The sequence below is a fragment of the Tripterygium wilfordii genome, chromosome 5 (genome assembly GCF_013401445.1).
Source record: "Tripterygium wilfordii isolate XIE 37 chromosome 5, ASM1340144v1, whole genome shotgun sequence".
In the NCBI taxonomy this organism is placed as follows: Eukaryota; Viridiplantae; Streptophyta; class Magnoliopsida; order Celastrales; family Celastraceae; genus Tripterygium; species Tripterygium wilfordii.
Genome location: NC_052236.1, coordinates 406,789 through 425,374, shown reverse-complemented (window position 1 = coordinate 425,374; position 18,586 = coordinate 406,789). Strand labels below are relative to the sequence as shown.

At 39.4% G+C, this 18,586-nt stretch overlaps 1 protein-coding gene and 1 pseudogene across 3 annotated transcripts; both read left to right on the top strand.

Annotated features, from left to right (window-relative positions):
• The first annotated feature begins 4,400 nt into the window (after window positions 1-4,400).
• On the top strand, window positions 4,401-6,417 carry LOC119999098 (annotated as a pseudogene).
• Window positions 6,418-13,793: 7,376 nt separating this feature from the next.
• LOC119998347 (serine hydroxymethyltransferase, mitochondrial) lies at window positions 13,794-18,582 on the top strand. Of its 3 annotated transcripts, none has more exons than XM_038845652.1 (16): window positions 13,794-14,021; window positions 14,095-14,145; window positions 14,244-14,330; window positions 14,565-14,686; window positions 14,846-14,922; window positions 15,158-15,282; window positions 15,562-15,654; window positions 15,945-16,037; window positions 16,153-16,350; window positions 16,518-16,622; window positions 16,970-17,035; window positions 17,196-17,273; window positions 17,500-17,611; window positions 17,691-17,801; window positions 17,988-18,150; window positions 18,251-18,582. In XM_038845652.1, exons 1-15 carry the CDS (start codon window positions 13,929-13,931, stop codon window positions 18,131-18,133), a joined length of 1,557 nt encoding a protein of 518 aa, XP_038701580.1. In that variant the 5' UTR covers window positions 13,794-13,928; the 3' UTR covers window positions 18,134-18,150; window positions 18,251-18,582. The 3 variants fall into 3 exon arrangements, with proteins under 3 accessions (XP_038701580.1, XP_038701581.1, XP_038701582.1); XM_038845653.1 differs by having other exon boundaries at window positions 17,988-18,157; XM_038845654.1 differs by lacking the exon at window positions 15,562-15,654.
• Window positions 18,583-18,586: the final 4 nt, after the last annotated feature.

Genomic DNA, 18,586 nt, shown 5'->3' with positions numbered 1-18,586 from the left:
TCTTAGATCTTCTAACTTATATCTACTCCGATGTTACCTTCAACCAAAATAGAGTCAGCACCAACATTCTCCAAAAACCTCCTGCTTCTTCTTTGAGAGAGGTAACTTTTGCCCCCAAAAGCTTGTATGGTAATTAAATTGACAGGTCAATGTACAAAACTGAAGTACCACATGCATAAAAATGGAGAAAGAAATAATTATCCTTGCCATGTGCAACAATCGCGTCCACTTGGATGATAACAAAGTTGGTTGGATGATAACATGATTGGTGAAATTCTTTTGGATCAAAATTTATAGAATCGGGAGGTTTTGAGTTTTATTATTATTAGGAGTAATATTCTTTTGACTACGCATTGAGTTTTAACCCGACTTATCACGTTGTCAGGTGAAATTTTTTTATGTACACGAACTTGATGACTCGAGTTTAAACTCATATTGATTGTTTAAAGAGAAAACATGTATGGCGTTATTGTTAGTTAAAAGGGCGGACAAATGTGCAACACTTGGGTGTCATGTCATGTTGCTTTTCTATGGACTTTTTATTTTTTGTGAAATCTTTTCAATGCACTTTATTCATATGATAATGATGCTAATTCAATTAATTAATTATGGTTTGTGTAATATAGCTTTGTAGAAAGCGGTTTGCTAACTTTAATTAAGAGGTGGCGCTATCTTAAGCGACTTTGTCCCTTTGTTTTATGTCACTAAGTTTTTTCTTTCTTTCTTTCTTTTTGTAACAAGACGTGTTTTATTTAATGAGACAACTGCCTGTCGGTAGTTCTCCCTAATATTAGTGGCACACCCAGAAATTAAAATCAACGAAAGTGACTAATACAGTGACATCGTCGTCTGTCAAAGACTCAAAATCGCCTATCATTGTATTGATTTCTTGAAATTTTCTTTCGCCTGGGCTTAGGGCTCTGTTAAATGTTTGTCGACACGGGAGAGGGAGAGAGATGGGTTGATAGATTGAGGGGGATTTAAGGGGCTTGGGCTTTACAAATAACAAGATAAAATTAGGGACTATGATTCATGAGTGTTGGGTTGAGTCAAAATTAATTAGTTAATGGGTTGGGTGAGATTTAGTGGACTGAGGGTTTTAGGGTCAATTTGTCATCAGCCTAGAGTACAGTCGGTGTAAAGAAAATTTTTGACTGGGGCGGGGCCCGTGCCTCCAATGTTCTAGGGTTGGGTCCGCCTCTGCGTGGCATTGATATAATAAATCCTCGATTTCCATAAAAGTGGCATTATATAGGGCATTAATTAATTAGAAGGCATCTGACAGAACATGAACCGAGAGAAAATACCAACATTTAGAAACTTAAGCCAGCAAAAAAGCTGGAAATGAATTATTGTGAGCCTAATTCATGGTTGTTGATCTTCTTGGTATATTTAAAAGAAATTTTATGTGTTATACATATAAAGATTGAAGGATAATAGAATGGTAATGGTTTTGGACTACCCTAAGGACAACCCAAGTTCAAGTCCTACTAGTTACAATACATAATATATAGGTCAAAGATGGGCCTTGGGGACAACGTAGCCGATTTACTGCTAGCACACAAGAGGCAGAGTCACGAATCGTCTTAAAGAGAGCGACCTAGTTTGTGACTCAAGCCACCGGTTTCGATTTCTTGTTCAATCTCCTTATTTTGCAGACTTTGAGGTAATATCTTTACAATGGTCTACAATCCTTGTGTATCAGAAATCTCAACTCACTCAAATTAGCAAATATTATCTGCTCTTTTTTTTATTGATTCCACGGTTTTGTTTCTGTGAACTGTCTCACTTAACGGTGTTTGAGTCTAGAGAAAAGCGTTTGTTGATTGAGAGAAGAGTTTGAGTTTTTCTTATAAACCACGTCACTTGGTGTTCTCCAAGCGAAGCGATGTGTGATTAAACATTGCGAGTATAATAATAAGCAAGAAGAAGAAGAACCAGAGCCTCTTGATGATGCTGCTTTAGGAATGAACATTTTTAGGGGTTTATTGAGCAAGAACTAGAACGTCTGGCTTATTCTTGGTTCAAACCTTCAAGGAGTTTTCTGAGCCAAATAGCTCGATTGGAAGCCTGCCTGTTATATATTTAGCCTCAATTGTGGATGTGGACAGAACCACTACTTCCTGTTTTCTTGAATTCCACGAAAAAGAGTATAACCTAAAGTGCTCTTTGAAGTCACTGTCCGTAAACCCTTCAAGAATATCTTCAATTCCATAATCTAAAGTATCTTACAACTCTCTTTTACTCTTCATCATTCCTCACATACAGTGATGCAGACGACATCGATGATGGACTTTGCCTTTCATTACATGGAAGGATATGATTGCCGATGCAGGAGAAAGAAGTGAAGCGCGGGAGTGGACGTGCAGCCTTTTTTGTTAATCAGTTTACTTATTAATTATTATTAAGCTTAGTTTAATTATTTGAGAACTATGGGTAGTTTTGTCTTTTGATTATTTTCCTTTAGGTTCCTGCGTTGAGCTATTTATTGCCTTGACTCTGATTGTGGAGATTATTATTGAGTTCATGATAAGAAATAACGGTCGCATAATGCGTGAGCTGAATACCTATAATTCTTGCTTGTTATGTAAGCTAGGGTTATAGAAGAATTGATTCTTGTTTGTGTGTTGATTTCCTGCGATCATAATCTCGCGCTACATCATGCAATCTCCTCCCGAAACCATGCCATTAGAGACCGTTTCTGATGTACTGGGTCCTTAGAGACTGTTTCAAGTCATAGAGAGATTTCTTGACTTTGTCCTCAATAGAGTTGACCATAAGCAGTTGATGTAAATTAAAAGATTTTTAACTCTTAAAAGTATGAAAGGAACACTTTTCAAAAAAAAAAAAAAAAGTATGAAAGGAACATTTAAACCTCCCAATACTTAAGCTGAGCTAACGACAGATCTGATGATCGACAAAGTAATTCTGGACCAAGTCAATTTGGACTTGAATTATGGAAGTAAAACTTCAAGCAAGTATATATGTTAAGTCATTCTATGTAAGATTATAATGCTATTACATGTTAGAGAGTAACTTTTTTTTTGAAAAATGTTAAAGACCTAATTATATTAAATTACCCAAAATGATATGTGTTTACAATTTTAATGTCCATAATTGTCCATAATCTAGGTGGCATGCTAACTCTAAATGGTCCCCACACTTTTACTCATGCCACCTAGTTATGGTCCCTATATTTTCCTCATGCCACCACATTATGGATGCATAAATTATGGATATGTAGTGCTTCCAATAAATTAGGTAATTGAGGTGCGTAGGCTCTCAAGCCACCATAAAAATGAAGTACAATCAAGAGGACTAAAAAAAACAAACACAAAGATGGTCATCGCCGGACACTCCCGGACGACACCGTATCTCAAAGACGGCTATCGTTGTTGGGTACGTAGCAAAGACTAAACAGAAAAACTAACACACAAATTACAACTTGGATCTACAGCAAGGATATTGACTTCCCCTCCAATAAGAGAAACTAATCTCCCTTAAATCTGAAAAATCTCATCACTATAAAATCGAATATATGTCGTCGGAGCACACCAAAAATACCGATGATCAAGATCCACAACGGATGGAGGAGATCTATAATCGGAGAAGAAAACCTTGTAAAATCCTTATTCAACACAAAAACATAAAATAAAAGAAATTAAACAAATCTAGATTGAGAAAGGGAAGATGAAACCCATGGGAGGAGGAGAAAGATGTGGAGAGGAGGAGAAGAGGGGTGGGGAGGAGGAAAGAGTCTGATCTCTCCTCCCCAATCAATTTTGAAGAGGAGAGGAGAGGAGAGTTGAGAGGTTTTCATTCATTGTCGGGTCATACATGTATATAAGTATTCATAAATATTTATCACATCATGCAACCTCATTTATGCAAACAACACATCATTATCTATGTCACGTTTACTGCTTAAACGTATGAGTTAGTTAGAGGTATACAGTGGGCGAGCCCAGCGGTTTCGTGGGCCGGGCCGGCCGTAAATCTCAAATACCACGATTGTGATGGCCCAGACCCTGCACGACGGGTCGTCTGAAACAGGTCAACTTTCATCTAAATAATTAACACAATCTTGTCTGTTGTAAGAAATCCATTTGATCAGGTTTGAACTTTGGTGGAAATGGCTGTTGTTGTAGCAAGTTCTATGTTTAAGGGGATTTTCTCTAGTTAATTAATTAGCTTGTTTAGCTAACATTTGCTGGTTTTCATATTAGAAAAGTAAAAAGATTTTTCTTATGAATGATGAAGCCAACTTTCATAGAAGCTTCCTTCAATATAATTTCAATTCTTGTGTTTGAAACTTGATGATCACGTTGTGGAATGATATCATCATCAATATATAACTTAAAAGGTAGCAGTGGTTCTGATGTAACCTCTCATTTCTTGTCATGGAAACCTCTTTCTTGCCTTTTCTCTTCTGCTCTTTCTCTGTTCTTCTTCCTCTTCCCTTTGCTTATTCAGTTTGTTTCCAAATTCCCCAATTCGATCCCAAGGATGCCAGAATAGTATATGAGGGTGATGCAAGGTCTAATGTTGGAGCCATTGATTTCACAAGCCTGACTTACTTCTGTCACGTTAGCAGAGCCACCTATGCACAGAAAGTACCACTCTGGGATCCTAAATCTAGCAAGCTAACAGACTTCACCACTCGTTTTTCGTTCAGCATTGACACAAGGAATCAATCATCTTATGCAGCAGGCTTTGCTTTCTTCCTTGCTCCTGCTGAATTTCCGATCTCGGTGAATTCCATCGGTGGGTTCTTAGGCTTATACAACACCACAACAAGTGACTCTTCCACAGACCAAATTGTTCACGTCCAGTTCGACACATTTTCGAATACAGAATGGGATCCTCCATACCAGCATGTTGGGATCAACAAAGATTCCATTGCCTCAGCAAGCACAACAGCTTCGAATGCAAGCTTTCACAGCAACGATCAACGCGAATGTACTAATCACATACAATTCTACTACGAAGAATTTTAGCTTGTCATGGACTTATGAATCAACCAATAATCCTCAGGAGAATTCTAGTCTTTCCCTCATCATTGATCTTCGAGAGGTTTTACCCGAATGGATCACGATTGGATTTTCAGCCTCCACGAGTAATCTAATCGAGCGAAATTTGGTTTCATCATGGGAGTTACGTTTCAAGTTTAGATATAAAGGAAGCAAGTGAAAAAGAAGATAGAAATTTAGGCCTTACTGCTGGCCTACCAGTTTCAATTGGTGTTTTGATTGTTGGAGCAATTGCAGTCTTTGGTATTTGGCGGAGAAGGAAGAAGCAAGAGGAGGAGGAAGCAACAGCAGAGACGGTGAATTTAACATCAATCAATGAAGATCTTGACAGAGGGGCAGGACCAAGAAGGTTTTCTTACAATGAACTCATGCCAGCAACAAACAACTTCTCAAATGACAGGAAACTTGGAGCCGGCGGATTTGGTGTCGTTTACAAAGGATACTTAAACGATCTGAACATTCTTGTAGCTGTCAAGAAGATTTCAAGGGGTTCCAAGCAGGGGAAAAAGGAGTATATAGCCGAGATAAGGATCATTAGCCGATTGAGGCACCGGAATCTGGTGCAGCTCTTAGGTTGGTGCCATGACAGGCGAATTCCTTATCGTTTATGAATTCATGTCAAATGGTAGCCTTGATTCTCATCTCTTTGGGAACAAGACTCCTCTCACTTGGGTTTTGAGGTACAAGATAGTTCTTGGAATAGCCTCCGGATTCCTCTTTCTTCATGAAGAATGGGAGCAATGCATGATGCACCGTGATATCAAATCAAGCAATATAATGCTGGATTCTAGTTTTAATGTCAAGCTTGGCGATTTTGGTTTAGCTGGCCTTATGGACCATGAGCTAGGTCCTCTCACAACTGGGTTAGCAGGAACATTAGGCTACCTAGCCCCTGAATATATAAGCACAAGCAGGGCTAGCAAGGAATCCGATGTTTACAGTTTTGGAGTGGTGGCACTAAAAATAGCCACCGGAAGAAGAAAGGCAGTCAATCCTATGTATCACAGCTCGGAAAGGAGTTTGCTGGAGTGGATTTGGTGTCTCTACGGAAGTGGGATCTTATATCATCTACCGATGAGCAATTGCGGATAGACTTTGCCAGGAAAGAAGTAGAGTGTTTGATGATTGTTGGACTTTGGTGTGATGAGGCCTTCAATAAGACAAGCTATTCAGGTGCTGAAGTTTGAGGCAGTGATGCCTAATCTTCCTACAACAATGCCTGTTCCTATGTTTCATGTGCCTGCTTCTTCAAGTTCTGCTGAACCTTTAGTAAGTAGTTCAATCATTGAAACTGGTCGTTAAAACTAGTTTGTCTTCTAAGTTTGTGACAGAAAGTAATCTGTCTTCCCTAATGTTCTTTGGGTTTGACTCATTCCCTAAATTCCATTCTATAAGCAACTTGGTTTTGGATGGTAACATGATGGGGTTGGAGTTGTCGTGACGAACTCGGCCTTTGAACAGTAGCTATGGCTCAAACCGAACATTCCATAGTGGATGAGTACTTTTACGATCACGTCTAATATGGTTTTGTCTTCTAAGTTTGTGACAGAAAGTACATAATTGCATCATAATGTTTAAGTTCAAACTGGGAAACCATCCTTTGCATAGTAGCTATGGCTTAAACTGAACATTTTGACAGTGGATGAATTCTATTACAGTCACATCCAATGGGGGGTTTGCTAAGCTAGCCGCTGATGCTCATCCTTTAAAATAATTAAAAAAAAAAAAAAAACTTCGTTTGGTATTTTATTTCCAATATTCACAGACACATCAAAAGTTTTGTCACCTTCTGATAAGCAAAAATGTCAACAGATTTCTTCAAGCATTGAAAGATATATCAGTGAAAGTTCATTTCCATTAAGATATAATGATATATTGGTAACTGTTATGGCAGTTTAGGACCTTAGGTTGGCTACTCCAGAGGCTTGAGCCCATTAGCCCGGTAAAATAAAATATGCCCATATAGGCCCAAGGGTAGTACTCTCTGTTCAGCCCATGATGAAAAAGCCGGCCCTGTTAAAACAGATGTCAGGGATGTTAGAGCAGATATTCAGGATGTCAAGGAGAATAATCGGGACACACAAAGTTGACTGAAGATATGTTTGTCATGACGTTGAGCCGTCATTTTAGACTAGGAAATGTCCACATGTGTAGGCCATCATGGCCGTCATTTTAGACTAGGAAATGTCCACATTAAGCCGTCATTTTAGACTAGGAAATGTCCACATGTGTAGGCCATCATGGCCGTCATTTTAGACTAGGAAATGTCCACATTAAGCCGTCATTTTAGACTAGAAAATGTCTACATGTGTGGGTCATCATTGCCATCATGACCTTACTTGTATATGTACCAGCACATAGGCAAAGAGAAACTACAACATCAAAAATCGTGTGTTTGTCCCTGTTTTTACATGGTATCGGAGCAGGTTCAAGAACACACCACATAAACAAAACCAGCAACAAGCCATCTTCTTCCATCACTACCAACAGCACCAATGGCCAAGAACAACGACGGCACTCCAGAAGAATCTGAGATTACCAAAGTTCAATCACACAAGTATGACGACCCAAGCAATCCTCTCTATCTTCATCACTCGGATCAACCTGGTCTTGTCCTAGTGAATCAAGCACTAAATCAAGACAACTACTCTCTTTGGAGTCATGCGATGCTCATGGCTCTCATTGCAAAGAACAAGGATGGTTTCATTGATGGGACTGTGACTAAACCACCTGCAGAGTCCGTAGTGGAGATGAAACAATGGATTCGATGCAACCTTCTTGTCAAAGGATGGATCCTCAACACAATATCACCTGACATTGGACAAAGCGTCATGTATAATGAAGACGCGCACGATCTTTGGAATGAGTTGAAGGATCGACTTGGCCTTTCCAACAGTGTATACTTATTTCAAATTGAACAACAAATTCATGATTGCCTACAAGGTAACATGACCATTGGTGAGTACTATACTAAATTGAAAAGTTTATGGGATAAGCGAGATGCTCTATGTCCTACGCCATCTTGCAGTGGAGATATCGCCAAAACGCTGCTGCAGTACCAACAAACACAACGTTCCATCAAGTTCCTCATGGGACTCAATGAGGTCTACGCAGCCGCACGTGGACAGATTTTACTCATGGAACCTTTACCTCCAGTCAACAAAGTGTTTTCCCTCATTAACCAGGATGAAAAACAGCGAGTCGTGTCATCCCAAGTCTTGGGAAAGACACCGGAAGCAGCAGCCTTTGCTGCCAGGAATAGTTTTAGTTCGGCAGAAAAGAGATTCTCGAATCAAAACAACAATGTACGTTGCCACCGCTGCAATCTCATGGGGCACACTGCTGAAGACTGTCGTGCACACCTCAAGTGTGAATACTGTGGTCACAAAGGACACACTGTTGATATTTGTCGAAAATTGAAGCGAGCCAATAATCACGGTGATAGGAACAACCAATCCAATGTCAATTCCAATTTCCGCTCAAAGGCACATCATGTTGATTCCCAATCAGAAAGAACTGATACACCATCCACTCCTTACAATCTCACGGCAGAACAATATCATGATCTCATTGCCCTCATAAATCAAAACAAAATTGGAAACATGGCAAGTCAAGTGAGTGCAGCCACCACCATGAGCAACATGTCAGGTAACAAAGTTTGTGCAAACAATTTCATTCCAGATACCCAATGGATTTTTGACACAGGGGCCACCGATCACATGGTATGTTCACCGACCTTTCTGACCACCAAGACACCAGTCCTTAACCAACATGTACATCTACCCAACCATGCACTTGCTCTTGTAACACACATCGGGACCATCCGCCTTTCAGATACATTCGTTCTCTATAATGTACTCTGTGTTCCTTCATTCAAACTGAATTTAATTTCCGTAGCCAAACTTGCTAAGACCTCCTTATGTTGTGCAACGTTTTCTGATACATCTTGTTTTGTTCAGGACCAACGATCGGGGAAGATGATTGGGATGGGAACTGAGCGCAATGGGCTTTACTATTTGGATGTTTCGAAGATATCTGGGTGTCACTCTGTCTCCACAGCAGCCTCAACTTCCTCCAATCTCTGGCATCAACGTTTAGGTCATTTGTCCAATAAAAGCCTACATGCTCTTTCCTTGTCTACCAAGAATATTGATTTTTGCTCTATTGATGATTGTGTTATTTGTCCCCTTGCCAAACAAACTCGTAAACCTTTTCATTTAAGTTCTATTACTACAAAAACACCATTCGAGTTAATCCATGTTGATATTTGGGGGGGCTATCACATTCCAACATTCAATGGAGACAAATATTTCCTTACCATTGTTGACGATTTTTCTCGCTGCACATGGGTTTACCTTTTGCATGCCAAATCAGATGCACGGAAATTCCTTGTTTCATTCATCAATTTTGTTGAAACACAATTCTCATCTTGCATCAAAATTATCCGTAGTGACAATGGCCCAGAATTTTCAATGCAAGATTTTTTTTCTAACAAGGGAATTTTACATCAAACCAGTTGCGTTTCCACTCCACAACAAAATGGAGTCGCCGAGCGCAAGCATCGCCACCTTCTAAATGTTGCCCGTGCACTCTTGTTTCAAGCCCAACTTCCCAAAACATTTTGGGGGGATTCCATTCTTACAGCTGCTTACCTTATCAATCGGACACCCACTGCTGTCCTTCAAGGTAAAACGCCATATGAAATTCTCTTCAAGAAACCACCCTCCTATATGCATCTGCGCGTATTCGGTTGCCTATGCTTTGCCTCCACACATCATCATCGCCCTACTAAATTTGATGTCCGTTCCATCCGTTGCATATTTCTTGGATATCCATATGGGACAAAGGGGTACCGAGTCTATAACTTAGAAACTGGAAAGTTTTTTATCTCTCGGGATGTCATATTCTATGAACAAATATTCCCTCATTCCACTTCCGCTGCCATTCCTCCCACTACTTCACCTTTATTTCCTTCTTCATCCGATACTTACCAAGAACCCCATCCTTCTCATGCAGACATTCAGCCACCGACACTTCCTATTCATGAGCAACAACTACATTCCTCTCCTACACCTGAACCTATTCCACCCAACACCACCACATCAGAATCTACTTCCATACAGTCTCTGCCTTCCACTCGATCACAACGCCCAACTCGTATACCCAGCTATCTCCAAGACTACCATGTAGAAGCTTCATTGCCCGCTCGATCTCCACCAACATCAACCTCTTCATTGGCTGAACATGTAGGTATTTATCACTCCCTTTCTCATGTTGTTTCCTATAATCAGTTGTCTCCCTTGTACAGAGTTTTTGCTACTTCCATCTCTGCCATCAAAACACCAAACACCTTCTCCCAAGCAGTTCAGGATCCTCAATGGCGTCAAGCTATGGATCAAGAACTTCGAGCCCTTCAAGACAACAACACATGGTCTCTACAATCCCTTCCCCCACACAAGAAAGCCATTGGATGCAAATGGGTCTACAAGATCAAACTTAATCCTGATGGTACTGTTGAACGCTACAAAGCCCGATTGGTTGCCAAAGGGTACAATCAAGTTGTCGGCTTTGACTACCGTGAGACCTTTGCCCCAGTTGCCAAACTTGTTACAGTCCGCATTCTCCTCGCTGTGGCAGCCACCCAACACTGGCATCTTCGCCAACTTGATATCAACAACGCCTTTCTTCATGGTGATCTCGAGGAAGAAGTTTACATGTCTTTACCTCCGGGATTCGGACGAAAGGGGGAGACTCGAGTATGTAAATTACACAAATCTTTATACGGATTGAAGCAGGCCTCTCGTCAATGGTTTATTAAGTTGACTACTGCACTCAAATTGACTGGTTTCTCTCAATCTAAATCAGATCACTCATTATTCATCCGAACCCGAGGTAGAAGCTTTACTGCTTTGCTTGTTTACGTTGATGACATAATCCTCACAGGAAGCAGCTTACAAGACATCGAAGAGACCACAACCGATCTCATGAGACAGTTCAAACTCAAGAATCTCGGTGCATTGAAGTATTTTCTAGGAATAGAAATTGCTCGCTCCAACAAAGGGATTGCAATTTCACAGCGTAAATATGCCCTTGAGTTACTGGAAGATGCAGGTTACCTTGGTGCCAAGCCAGTTAATACTCCCATGGAACAGAATTTGTCACTTAGCAAGAATGAAGGAGAGTACATCAGTGATCCCACTTCCTACCGAAGACTAATTGGAAGATTAATATACTTGACGATTACTCGACCGGATCTGGTATATGCTGTTCATATACTTAGTCAGTACATGGACAAACCACGTACTCCTCATCTGGAAGCAGCTCACCGAGTGTTACGTTACATCAAGCAGGCACCAGGACAAGGAATTCTATTTTCGGCAACCAGTATCATGCAGATTAATGCTTATTGTGATTCAGATTGGGCAAGGTGTCGTGACACAAGGCGCTCAACTACGGGATATTGTGTCTTCCTTGGACATTCACTAATCTCTTGGAAAACCAAGAAACAACACACGGTTTCACGATCAAGCGCAGAAGCGGAATATCGCTCGATGGCATCAGCATGCTGTGAGATAACTTGGGTACGATACATTTTACATGACCTTGGTATTAAACATTCACAACCAGCTAGGCTGCATTGTGACAACCAGGCAGCCCTACACATTGCATCAAACCCTGTGTTCCACGAGCGAACCAAACACATAGAAATTGACTGCCACCTTGTGAGAGAGAAGATTCAAGCTGGATTGATCAAAACTTTTCATGTTCCAACTTTGAAACAGCCGGCAGATATTTTTACCAAATCAGTAGGGATTTCACAATTCTTGGCCTTGATTAACAAGTTGGGAATCATCAACATATATTCCCACTTGAGGGGGAGTGTTAAAACAGATGTCAGGGATGTTAGAGCAGATATTCAGGATGTCAAGGAGAATAATCGGGACACACAAAGTTGACTGAAGATATGTTTGTCATGACGTTGAGCCGTCATTTTAGACTAGGAAATGTCCACATGTGTAGGCCATCATGGCCGTCATTTTAGACTAGGAAATGTCCACATTAAGCCGTCATTTTAGACTAGGAAATGTCCACATGTGTAGGCCATCATGGCCGTCATTTTAGACTAGGAAATGTCCACATTAAGCCGTCATTTTAGACTAGAAAATGTCTACATGTGTGGGTCATCATTGCCATCATGACCTTACTTGTATATGTACCAGCACATAGGCAAAGAGAAACTACAACATCAAAAATCGTGTGTTTGTCCCTGTTTTTACAGGCCCAGCCCTTATAAGTTGTAAGACAAGCCTCAAAGGCAAGGAGCATTGTCTTGTTCAATTCAAGGGGCTTCGACTTGGATATCAATCTATTGGGAAAGTGACGCCTTTGTTTGTTTGAAATATTGAGAATTGAAACCTTGGGTGGCCAAATTTGTCCCACAAAATTACATTCAACCCTATCAAGTTTGCATCATCTCCAAAGACCCCTTTTGTGGCTAATAAACGCAGGTGTTTTGATAATGTTTTCGTGGCCAATTGTGGTGGGAATGGGATGCAATCTCTTACACACAAATTGTTTCCAGTAACATATAAATTACAACACTTTCTTTATAAAAGAAAAAGAAAAAGAAAAAGAAGTTTTGAAACGGTGGTAAGGTACGGTGACAAAAAGTATTTGTCACATCATTAAACATATTATGGCGAGTTTGAGGTTAAAATTATATATATATATATTTATCGATATCAATTATTTTTGATAATTTTTAAAAAATATATATTTAAATGGAACAAAAAAATTGATTGAGAATAAAATTTATGGTTGTAAGAAAATACTCGAATAACCGTAACCAATCAATAACCTAATCGATCAATCATTTAATTTCAAAAAAATTACATTTTTTTTAATAGATCAACAGATAACTGAAATAATTGAAATAATCACCAATAAGTGATTGCCAATTTTATTAAATTCATGTAAAAAAATCGACCGTAACCAATTATTTACACCCCTACTAAAATTGACTTTGAAAATTGATTCGACATTTGTTGTATTGGAGGTGAAAGTAACTTTGTAGTTTCACTATTTCAGTTTGAAATTGACGGTGATATAGGAATATGGTAACAGACTGTTCGACCAAACACCTTTTTATTCGAAAGCATTGCACTAAAAAGGGTACGTTGGACAAGTGCACTAAAAAGGGTACATTGGGAATGCTGTGAGGTGCTGTGAGGTGTGGTGTGGTGCTGTGAGTTATAAAACTGTGGTGCTGTGAGGTGAGTTGGAACGCAAAAAGCTGTTTGGCGCATCACTTTTAAAACTGCGGTGCGGTGCGGTGTGGTGCGTTTGGCGTATCTAAATTACGGTTATATTAGATGACTAATAATATTAATATAAAATAACTTAATGTTTATATTGTACATTAATCAAAAATAAAATAATTTACCTAATTTGATTACGTAGGACAATTCAACATACATTGTAAGCGTTTGAGAGTGCTGTGAGGTGTGGTGAGGTGCTGTGAGGTAAAAAGTTGTGGTGCTGTGAGGTGAGTTGAAACGCAAAAGCTGTTTGGCGTGACACAAAAAACTGTGGTGCTGTGAGGTGTGTTGCAACTGAACGCAGTGCAAACGCACTGTCAAACACCCACATTGTTTGGAATTCCTCCATTTCAGCACCATTGAGAGCCAGATATGGTGGGCCAACCAATAACAGTTTATTCATGTTTTGTTATTATAAATAATAATAAAAGAGATAAAATAGGAGGTGGTTGTTGGTGATGGTGGTGCGAGAGAGGATAATCGGATAACCAGAAAATTTTCTCCAAACACAGAGTCAGTGAAGCACTCAATAAGGAAGAAAGTGTGGTGCTCCAAGTGAGAGAGAGAGAGAGAGAAAGAAATGGCCATGGCAATGGCGCTCCGCAGGCTTTCCTCTTCAATCGACAAGCCAATTCGACCTCTCTTCAATGCTGGCGCATCCCTCTATTACATGGTATTCATGTATTTCCTCTTCTTCTCATTTTTCCTTCGTACTTTTTCCATAACCTAACTTTTTTTTTTCCCAGTCATCTCTGCCCAACGAGGCTGTCTATGAGAAGAGCAAATCTGGCGTCACTGTAAGCTCTGTTTTTTTCTATCCTCGATTTCACTTTTTTTTTTTTTTAATTTTAATCTTGATTTCCATTAAGTATCTTAAAATCTTTTACATTTGCAGTGGCCAAAGCAACTAAATGCGCCTCTTGAGGCTGTGGATCCTGAGATTGCTGACATTATCGAACTCGAAAAGGCCAGACAGTGGAAGGTAGTCTCTCTCTCTCTCGATGGTCTTGTTCTTATTTTTGTCTAATGTAATTGTGTTTTTTTTTTTTATTATTAAATACCTATATTAATAGTGATAATTAAAATTTTATGCTTCTATGCAATAAGATTTCATCTCTCTGTCTGCTCTCTGGTTTTGTTTGTGCACCCACTGAACTGATACGTTGACCTTATTCATCTGCTGTATTACTGAAACAAGCTTTGTGGGTGTTGTAAGGGACTTGAACTCATACCATCAGAGAACTTCACGTCTGTGTCGGTTATGCAAGCTGTTGGGTCCGTCATGACCAATAAGTATAGTGAAGGATATCCTGGTGCAAGATACTATGGAGGAAACGAGTATGTGAAAGAATCTTTATGCCTTTTGTGATGCAAATTATTGGTTGATGCTGTCAGTAAGATCAGCATATTCATTTTGTTTGTGAGCTTGAATTTTGTTCTATTGAACTTTGCGGTTGACTTAGACAACAAAATTTGATGTAGTAATTTGATTTTCAGGTACATTGATATGGCAGAAACCTTATGTCAGAAGCGTGCTCTGGAAGCATTTCGGTTGGATCCTGCTAAATGGGGAGGTACATCTTCATCATCATCATCATAACCGTAACCACAAATAGGGGCATTTCTGACCTCAAATTTTCTCAGCTGTAACCACTGCTGAGAGTATTGGAGAATTATTAGATGCTTCTATTATAAAAGGAGACAGATTAGTTATCTAGATGATGCGGTTACGAAAGAAAATCTTGCGAGTTTGGTTTTCTTAGGCCAGGTTGGGTAACCTAATAACACTGCCCACTTTTTATACTGCAGTGAATGTGCAACCTCTGTCTGGGTCGCCAGCTAATTTCCATGTCTACACTGCTTTACTGAAACCTCATGAAAGGATCATGGCACTTGATCTTCCTCATGGTGGGCATCTTTCCCATGGTTATCAGGTACGTCCACAATGTTTTATGCCGCTCAGTTTGTTTTATCATCATTCTTGATAATCAATAGCTTAAAAAGATGGACCTAAACCTGTACTCGGCATTTTCTCCTTTTTCGTTGGTAGAGTGATTTCAAATTGAAGCCAGTGGAACCAATTAGTTACAATGTTCTGTCTACCCACCACCACCACCCACACACACAAATAGGAAGGCCTAAAATACTTACTACAGAATTATGTTGCTTTTAAGATATTTCATAATTATGTCATTTATTCTTCTCTCCTGCAGACTGACACCAAAAAGATATCTGCCGTGTCCATATTTTTTGAGACAATGCCATATAGATTGAATGAAAGCACTGGCTACATTGACTATGACCAGGTAGCTTTGCAATTTTAAATTTATGATGATCATTTTTGTTCTGCTCTTGGGTTGTGTGAGATGGTTAGATCCATTGTGGTGTTCCTAAGCTTGCCGAAATGAAGCATACAAAAGAAGCTGCTTTATGATTTATGATTGGGATGAATTTAATTTCTATATAAAGAATAGGATCAACGAATGGCACGGTGTCTGTGAAAATTTAGTGGAATTAACTATAATTTAATGCTCACTACCAATTCTGCCTGTGACTCGTTATTGTTTTATCTGAGATGCTAAGTGATAAATTGCAGTTGGAGAAAAGTGCCACTCTCTTCAGGCCAAAATTAATAGTTGCTGGTGCAAGTGCTTATGCACGTCTATATGACTATGCGCGGATACGCAAGGTACCCTATACAGTAATCTATAGCAATCCTGATAATATTGTAATGTACAATACTTTATGGTTTTTGCCTCATTCATTTGTAAGTTCAGGATTTCACCTGTTAAACATTTGAACAGGTTTGCGACAAACATAAAGCTGTCTTGTTGGCAGATATGGCACACATCAGTGGGTTGGTTGCTGCTGGTGTTATCCCATCACCTTTCGACTATGCAGATGTTGTGACCACTACAACTCACAAGTCACTCCGTGGGCCACGTGGAGCAATGATTTTCTTTAGAAAAGGGGTTAAAGAAGTTAACAAACAAGGCAAGGAGGTGAGTTGCCCGATGGGAAAAGACACTTAATAAAGCCTTTTGCACCTTGCCTCATCTAGTCTGCTTCTTTGTTATGTATTTCTGGCCCAGTTTCTTCTCCTTTACTGAATATTGAGATTATGCTGTCAAATTGAATTGGCATGTATACTTGTGAGTTGTTTCTGAAGGTGTTGTACGACTATGAAGACAAAATCAACCAGGCTGTCTTTCCTGGACTTCAGGGTGGTCCACACAACCACACTATTACTGGATTAGCAGTTGCATTGAAACAGGTGTGCATAGATAAGATAATCTCTGTTGATATTCTTTCTTTGATTTACTAAAAATATTTCATGATGTCTATAGAACAACAGTTTCTGTCTAAAGCTGTAAGTGCCAGTATTGGGACCTTGGCTTCACTCTTCCACTTTTCGTATTTGTTTAATACTACTCTCTTTTTTGATAGTCATTATTATTACTATTAGTATGAGAGGGGGCTCGAACTTTTTATTGGTTCACGTCCTAAGGAGTTGGCTGCCACTAGGCTAAGAGCTCCTTGCTGTTTAATAGTTAATACTATTATAAACACAAAATATTGAAATTTCTTATTCATGACTCCTTCCTCTTTTATGAATTTCAGGCTACCACTTCTGAGTACAAAGCCTATCAAGAGCAAGTTCTGAGTAATTGCTCAAAGTTTGCACAGGTGCTCTTTAGGATGTAGTATGATCTACTTTGAAACCAAGACCTTAGGACCATAAATTTCTCAAGCTCACATACGCGAATAATGTTCTCCCACTTGTCAATGGGTCTTATTGAAATACCTCTGGTGGTTTAATTACTTGAAATTTCCTCAATTTTTACAGACTCTTACGGCGAGCGGGTATGAACTTGTGTCGGGTGGAACTGAAAACCATTTAGTTTTGGTGAATTTGAAGAACAAGGTAAATGACGTTCTTGTTCTTGTTTATATTTTGACATTTTTAGTGTCGAAGACAATTTTGTGGTTCATAAACCTTTTTAGGAGGTCGACCCTAACTGTTTACTTCTACAAGCAGTATATCCAGACACAAAATGCGAAACTATACACTGGCGAATCTGCTGTTTCTTTTTGATTCATGAATATTGCACACTTTCCTGCAGAATTCCTGATGTTGATTCTATATACAGGGTATCGATGGCTCTAGAGTTGAAAAGGTGTTGGAATCTGTTCATATTGCAGCCAACAAAAACACCGTTCCTGGAGATGTGTCTGCCATGGTTCCTGGTGGCATCAGGATGGGTAAATGCTTGAACTGAGAATATTTTACCTCATATAATATCCATTTGATTATATCTTATTAAATGTTGTTACGCCTTAGGAACCCCCGCCCTAACTTCTAGGGGATTTATTGAGGAGGATTTTGTTAAAGTGGCAGAGTTCTTTGATGCTGCTGTGAAGGTTGCAGTGAAGATCAAGGCTGAAACCCAAGGTTCCTCTATCCTTGGCACCTTCATTCTGTTCTCTATTTGTACTTTTCCTCGTCCATTTTTCACTGATGGTCAATGTTGTGCTGCTTATTATGAGTTATGGCTTTTATTCATGTTTGTCTGCAACTACTTCATTTACCTGAATATGCTAATACGAGGTTGCTTGCGGTTTGCTTTTTGTAAACCAGGAACGAAATTGAAGGACTTCTTGGCCACAATGCAAGCCTCTCACTTCCAGTCGGAGATTGCAAAACTACGCCAGGATGTTGAAGAGTATGCAAAGCAATTCCCTACTATCGGGTTTGAGAAAGAAACCATGAAGTACAGAAACTAGACGTCCCCTTATGCGAGGTATATGGTGAGACTGACTGATTGTGGTGGTTGGACTTCAACGGCAGATATGTATATGTTTGTTTTGGTTATTTGCTGATATAGAAATGGTGTGGAACAGGGTGCAGATATCAAATAAAGTTTCGTAGATCGGATGGAAGCAGACAGAGAGATGGAACAAACTTGTCAGCTGACAGCAAGGATTGCAATGCAGAGCTTAGTATATATGGGTATATATAATTATGCCAATCTTGATTGGAAACTTCAGTAAATGTATATATACCTACCTGTATCAACTCAACTTGAGAGTGTCTTCTTTCATCCTCTCATTTGAAAAACTGCTAATGGCCCATGATCAGGGCTGATTACACTTTTATATTATGTTATGCCTTATTATCTAAGTACGAGAGTGGCACTCATATAATAAAACTGAATCATGTATTGAATCTGCTAGGTT

Bases quoted from the DNA above. Each gene is read 5' to 3' on its own strand.
- LOC119998347 (XM_038845652.1), top strand. From the start codon at position 13,929: ATGGCCATGGCAATGGCGCTCCGCAGGCTTTCCTCTTCAATCGACAAG. The intron at 15,655-15,944 runs GTAGCTTTGCAA...GATAAATTGCAG, and splicing joins GCTACATTGACTATGACCAG to TTGGAGAAAAGTGCCACTCT. The intron at 17,274-17,499 runs GTAAATGACGTT...TTCTATATACAG, and splicing joins TGGTGAATTTGAAGAACAAG to GGTATCGATGGCTCTAGAGT.